The 7,500-nt window shown below is 47.2% G+C and overlaps 1 protein-coding gene across 1 annotated transcript in view; it reads right to left on the reverse strand.

The window, feature by feature from the left end:
- abtb2b (ankyrin repeat and BTB (POZ) domain containing 2b) overlaps window positions 1-7,500 on the reverse strand; it is a 58,093-nt gene that overhangs the window by 25,081 nt on the left and 25,512 nt on the right. Inside the window, exon 3 of the mRNA XM_042110022.1 lies at window positions 5,814-5,960. Coding sequence (XP_041965956.1) covers window positions 5,814-5,960 — 147 coding nt within the window. The remainder of the gene's footprint in view (window positions 1-5,813; window positions 5,961-7,500) is intronic.

Genomic DNA, 7,500 nt, shown 5'->3' on the forward strand with positions numbered 1-7,500 from the left:
AAGAGAAGAGAAGACAAGAGCACTGAAGAGAGGAGAAGAGAACAGAAAAGAGAGGAGAAGTGAAGAGAAAATAGAAGAGAAGTGAAGAGAGAAGAGAAGAGAAGAGAAGAGAAGAGAAGAGAAGAGAAGATAGATAGATAGATAGATAGATACTTTATTGATCCTGAGAGGAAAAGAGAAGAAAAAGTAAATACAAGATCAGCAAATGGCAGGAGAGAGCACAGGCAGGAGAGAGCACAGGCAGGAGAGAGCACAGGCAGGAGAGAGCACAGGCAGGTAACGAAGTAGCGAAGGGCGCACAACATTACTCATCCTTCCACATTACTCACTGGTCCATATTGCATAATGCTATACTGAAATCAGCCGTAGGGCAAGAACAAAAACATAAGATGGCCTCCTCTGTGCATCTCCTCTGGGTGATATTCATGGCTCAGTCACGGTGGGCTGGCCTCTTAATTTGTGGATACTCATATTGCTTATTTAATGCAATTAACCCCCCCCCCCCCACCAGAATCACCACTACCAACGCCACCTGCCCCCCACTGAGCTCATAGCTGAAGTGGGCGGTTGGCGAGTCAAAAGCAATCCTTCATTACGCTCAAGAGGTCTCCAGCCCACATGAGGGGTGTGTGTGTGTGTGTGTGTGTGTGTGTGTGTGTGTGTGTCTGTGTGTGTGTGTGTGTGTGTGTGTGTGTGTGTGTGTGTGTGTGTGTGTGTGTGTGTGTGTGTCTGTGTGTGTGTGTGTGTGTGTGTGTGTGTGTGTGTGTAAGCAGCAAAGAGAGAGGCCTCCCTGGAGTCTCAGAGGATTAGAGTTGGCAATTATCCCAGCCTAGTAAACATCTCCACAGATACAGGATCTATCCAGGACCCGGTCTCAGGCCTAGCAAACATCTCCACAGATACAGGATCTATCCAGCACACCGTCTCAGGCCTAGCAAACATCTCTACAGATACAGTATCTATCCAGCACCCGGTCTCAGGCCTAGCAAACATCTCCACAGATACAGGATCTATCCAGCACACCGTCTCAGGCCTAGCAAACATCTCTACAGATACAGTATCTATCCAGCACCCGGTCTCAGGCCTAGCAAACATATTCACAGATATCTATCCACCATCTTGTCACAGGCCTAGCAAACATCTCCACAGATATACAACACCACAGTGTCTAAAGGCCTAGCAAACATATCCACGTCTATCCACCATCTTGTCTCAGGCCTAGCAAACATCTTCACCGATGTCTATCCAACCCTGTATGTTGCTAGCACTATTGCTAATGCTAAGGCACAGTGCAGTGCAGGGAGGATATGAAATGCAGTATTCTCTGGCTCAGAGAGGTGGGAAAATGTCACTTCCTATCAGAGAACCACTTTCATACAGCTGTATGCTTCTAGGAACTATCAGAGAAGCAGTTTCATAGAGCAGTAGGCTACCAGGGCAGAACCCTCAGACGAACTGAGGGTTGTTAAAAGACTTTCACAAGAGTGGTGGTAGCGTAGTTGGGTAGCATAGTTGGTGGTAGCGTTAGCAGAGTTGGGGCATCCGTGGCCTACTGGTTAGCGCTTTGGACTTGTAACCGGAGGGTTGCCGGTTCGAACCCCGACCAGTAGGCACGGCTTAAGTGCCCTTGAGCAAGGCACCCAACCCCTCACTGCTCCCCGAGCGCCGCTGTTGTTGCAGGCAGCTCACTGCGCCGGGATTAGTGTGTGCTTCACCTTACTATGTGTACACTGTGTGCTGAGTGTGTTTCGCTAATTCACGGATTGGGATAAATGCAGAGACCAAATTTCTCTCACAGGATCAAAAGAGTATATATACTTATACTTATACCAGGAACTGTCAGAGAGCAGGTCAGTAGTATGCTTCTAGGAACTCTCAGAGAGACTTATGAGCATTATGGCTTCATGTGATGTGGCCATGACCTTGTGATTAAATAGATATTAAAGGCTAGATAGATAGATAGATAGATAGATACTTTATTGATGCCCAGGGGAAATTCATTCAGGCTGCTGACTGATACCCTAACACAAGACATTTGGAAATGTTTTACAGTTGAATTGGGAACATTTAGAAAAATTACGTCTTGAGATTCATATCAAATACTGAGACAAGATTAAGCCTTATGGTCTCCACCCTGCTGTTTGCTCAGTCGGCCAGTAATGTGTGCTTATGCGGCTGACACAGTATCTGAGCTTCTCTGTGCAGATGCCCAGGTAGGGACCAGGGGCTCCAGGTAGTCCAAGGGTCCACACAGATGCCCTACTGTTTACCCATTCACCCGGGCATAGCTCAGCACTCCTTGTCTGTGTGTGTGTGTGTGTGTGTGTGTGTTCAGAGAGGTGCCTGTGTACGATAGGAGACTCGTAGGTAGCAGCACAAAGAACTCCCTCAGTGGCAGGGCATGGGAGAGTTTGTGTACATTTGAAAAATATATACTTTTTTAAAAAAAATCCTCATTGCGGCTAGCTAACCGGAAGCTAGCATGAAGCTTGCCCTTGTGCTGGGAGGACAAACAGAAGAGTGTTCAGCCATTTGCTGGAGGAAATAAGGCCCCCTTCCTCTACCGCTTCACAAATCTCAGGCCGTTTCCCGCCTCTACCTCCAGCGGGCTCCGAGCCCACAGTCCAAACAGTGCCTGGCAGGTAAGACCGAGAGAGGAGCCGTGAGCTAGCGGTGCTAACAGAGCTGTCCTTCAGGCCGAGGCACGCGTCACATTTTTTCCAAATTCTAACTGACATTCAGGAAGAGCTGGAGAAAAAAAAAAAAACGAACACCTTGAATAATGAAGGCCCAATGAATGGGCTACAATGTCGCTGGCCAAAAAAATACTTAAGTGAACGTTAAAAAGTGAAATGGAATACAGGCTATTACCACACGACGTGGAAACTTTCAGCGCACTCTTGAAATATTTTCACGTCCCCTAAAAAAAGGGAGCCATTCATTCTGACCCGAGAGTGAAATGATCCAGGTGGCCCTGTCTGAAGGATGACCACCCATCAATGTTGTGACGGGTCAACCCTTCACACCTCTCTCTCTCTCTCTCTCTCTCTCTCTCAGACAGACGACTGTAGAGGCTGGGGATGCCTGGAGGGCTCCCCCACTTTCTCTCTTCCTGCTCAACTGATAAGGGTGATGTATGAGCAGCACTGATGTATCATTGCTGACACCAACCACACCAAACACACCCACACACACACACACACACACACACACACACACACACACACACACACACACACACACACTCCCCTGTGAGGAGACAGACCCAGGTCCTGGACACTCTGGGAAAAGTTAGATCCCAAGACCTCTCAGAGATTGACCGCATCTGAATGTCCAGGAGAGAGAGAGAGAGAGAGAGAGAGAGAGAGAGAGAGAGAGAGAGAGAGAGAGAGAGAGAGAGAGAGAGAGAGAGAGAGAGAGAGAGAGAGAGAGAGAGCCCTTGAACTCTCTAATGCCCACAAGCATCTCATGTCTCACATTTTATTTTTCCAAAACCCTGTTTGGAGACCAAACATGTCTCTCTCTCCTCTCCCTAGGGGGCAGCTGTGCGGTGGACTGTTTATGTTTGAAGAGGAATATAATGGGCTAATCTATCCGGGAGAGATAAATTAATCACATTATCACTCCTCCCGCATTCTGTTTGCTGAAATAACACCAGGGAATCCTGCTGGAATCCTATATCAGCTATTTTGGCAATGAGCATGCTGGCACTGGTTCTCCTCTGAGACTAGACAGCTATACATGCAGTGTGTTAAACTTAAATCATATTAGGCATATTTATGAGTAATTATGTCAGACGTATGATTTAATTCTATATAAATCAAATTGAATATTTAACAATATACCATGACATCACCCGCTAAGTCTACAATAAAAAAATAAAACATTTACATGGATATTTTCTGTGAGGTGTACTAACTGTGCCAAAGCAAGAACCTCACAAACAACAAAAACAACAAAAACATAACATTCACGTTGGTCTTCTATTGTTCAGTTTGTGGAAACAATTCTGTTCATATGGTCTACTAATGCATAAATTAATTTACAGTAATCAAATTGTGCTTGACGTAACACTGAAACATGTTTGGGTGAAGCATATAAATAATCAATGGTCTAATCAAAGATTGATATGTTTGAAACGATGGTTCTTCCTTTAGGAAACAGCATGATGAATGACTCATTCTGTTACCTCCCTAACATTCTGTTCCCAAGAGGAATGACACGTCAACCTGCACACGTCAGAGCACATGGCAGAAAGGTGCCAGACATAGCGCTCCTGCAGGATTTGTGTGTGTGTGTGTGTGAGTGTGTGTATGTATGTGTCTGAGTTTGAAGTGTGAACAAGAAGGTGTTCGAGGTGACCTTTCAATCTGTCCCTAATTACAGGCTTTCAGAACCAGGTGATGGGAGGACGCCCAGGCCCGTTTTAAACAGTGTGAGGAATTCTGAGATCCAGACAGACCCAGTCGTCCAGCTCGGCCTCAATATAGACTGATGGAGGTGCAAAGTGCAGGTAATACAAGTGGGTGTGGTGGGTGAAGGGCCGTTAAGAGTGAGGGGCCATAATGGATATGTTAGATGGCAGACTAACGTTGCAGCTCAAAGGTAATAGATATTGGCCCTGGTTTCCTGTCTATATATTAAGCCTTGTCCTACACTAAAAGCTTTCCTCAGAGGAAATTTCCATTAAAGTTCTCTGTCAGTCCCATCTACAGTACGCTCAATTTATACGGGAAACAGGCCCATTATGATTGGTCAGAGACTACAGGATGTGATGTAACAATGAGAAGATGGGCAGGTAACAGGGTGCTACTGCTGGAGAGACTGCAGAATTACCCACCCATTTCAGACACCCAATTATTGCCAGGCATTATTTGCCGTAATTGCCTGATTCGAGATATGTCCACCAACACTGACCATATCTCGGCCTGCTAAATAGCCAATTATCTGTTGTTGTTTTTTTGTCAGTATGGGCAGTCCTGGATATTTGGAACTCTACAAAGCTAAATTTTTCTGACATTGTTTGGCAATAGCTTAGGGCAGTGGTTCTCAAACTTTTCACAATGAGTACCACCCACAAAAACAATTGGCTCTCCTAGTACCACCATTATGACCGGCATTAAAATACATGTGCGTATAGGCCAATTCAACTACATATTTTACATTGTTCATACTGTTTTGCGTTGTCAAGTCTTTATGAAAAGACACCTCGGAGACTCCCTGAGTACCACTAGCGAGAGTTCGCGTACCACCAGTGGTACCCGTACCACAGTTTGAGAATCACTGGCTTAGGGTACTATCACTTATTCATTTTTTATTTCTGTGTATCCAGTATCTTGTCAATAAACTGCAATGACCCCAAACAACCCCCTAAAAAACACTATATATAGGAAGTTGGGCAGCGGGCCAGGCCCTGCTGATAATGTTGATCCTACTAGCAGTGTTTGACATGCATAGAGTACTCTGAGGGTGAACTGGGGGGGTAAGGTATGGGGTTATGGGGGTGTAAGGTATGGGGTTATGGGGGTGTAAGGTTATGGAGGGTAAGGTATGGGGTTATGGGGGTGTAAGGTATGGGGTTATGGGGGGGGGGGGGGGGGGGGTAAGGTATGGGGTTATTGGGGTGTAAGGTATGGGGTTATGGGGGGGTAAGGTTATGGGGGTGTAAGGTATGGGGTTATGGGGGGGTAAGGTATGGGGTTATGGGGGTGTAAGGTTATGGGGGGGTAAGGTATGGGGTTATGGGGGTGTAAGGTATGGGGTTATGGGGGTGTAAGGTATGGGGGTGGGCAGTGTGGCGGTGTGTCACTCACTGAGTTCTGAGATGCTGCCCACGCAGGTGGCCAGGAGGGACTGCTCCAGCGTGCGCAGCTCCAGCTGGGCATAGGCGTCCTCTCTGCTCTCCAGCCCAGGTGACTGCTCTGTGTACGGACTGAAGTGGGCCGGCAGGGACAGCACACCTGAGACAGGTAGAGGAAGAGGAGAGGACACATCAACTATCAGTTCATTCACCAAAACTATAAGCATTCCCATTCACACATTTTATACTTCCCACGTTCCCAAAAAATACAGTCTGGAAATCTTTCTCCGCACTCAAAACTGAGTTTCCTCTCGGCTGAGATTGCTGTCTTAGCTAAGCCGCCCTCCCCAGCACGATCAAAGACCCTCCCCAGCGGGGAGCTGCCTGCCTGGGCTGCACCGCGGTGAATCTGCCCCCGGAGTGATGCACAGCGGAAGACGCCGTCTTCCTTCCCCTGCCTTTGGAAAGCAGCCGGCAATGTAACCCCCCCCCCCAAACACACACACACACTGTGTGTGTCCTCACCAGGGAGGATTGGCCTCCAAGACCGGCCCAGTGTCTGCCTGACAGGCAGCAAAGGGCTGTGGCTTATCTCTTAAGAACGCCCGCTGCTGTATTCAAAAAAACGTAATTCCAATTTCTGTCTAGTCGTTCCTATTTTTGATTTAAATGCTACCGAGTTATTTCAGAGCACACTGATTAAGACAGAAAAGAGAAAGAAGAAAAAAAAAGAAAGGTAATTAGAATGTCAGCCTGTACTGCGGAGAAGGTTAATAGGACAGTGACAGCTGTTTAGAGTTTGACGCTGTTTTAATTAAATGCAATTCGGCTTTGACCACTCTGAGCCTAATAAGCACATCCGGTCCAATAAAAAACAATGTGATGAATTGCTGCATAGGGTAAAGCCATTGTGAGCTGCAAATGCCACATGGGGAAGAGTGGGGAGTTAGTGGGGCTGTTTGGCTACCTGCCGGGAAGGGTGACACATTGTGGGTTTACTTTCTGTCATAAAAAAGGCAGGATGTCAACAGAGTAAGCTGTGGTTAAACCAGTGGTAGACTGCAGAATGGTCTTCAGCTGAGTACACAAACAATACTCACACACACATACACATGTACACACACACATGCACACACATGCACACACACACACACACACACACACACATTTCTTCCGTGGCCCAGGCGACCGACTAACAAGGGTTAGTCTGGGACATGACCTCCACTTCCTCTACAGATGCCTCCGCAGGGACCATCTCTGCTCCCAGCCACCACCCACCTACCCCCACCCTGGTGCAACCCCCCCCCCCCCCCCCAAACACACACACACACACACACACGCAGGGCAGGGCTCTCTTCTTCCCAAACCAATCTGGATTTCCCCTATCTCCATCTCCTCTGCTACAGAGTCACACAGACCTCTTCCAGAATTCACTCCCAATAGAAGAGACACTCCTTCCTTCCCTACCTCCCCCTCTCCCTCCCTCCCTGTCTCTCTTCCTTCATCCCTCTCTTCCCACCCACACCCTAGAGTCCAATAACAGAAAGCTCACTCATCTTTTGGCTCGGATGTCTAAATTAAGTTATTGTGTCACTCTATGGGGGCTTTCAACAGGACATGAAATCATCTTCAAATTAGGAGAAACGTTTTGCAATTTGTACAGTGTCATCCTTGTGTTTCCACTCAAACCTGTAAAGTGA

Source organism: Alosa sapidissima, chromosome 11 (assembly GCF_018492685.1).
Source record: "Alosa sapidissima isolate fAloSap1 chromosome 11, fAloSap1.pri, whole genome shotgun sequence".
NCBI classification, from domain to species: domain Eukaryota; kingdom Metazoa; phylum Chordata; class Actinopteri; order Clupeiformes; family Clupeidae; genus Alosa; species Alosa sapidissima.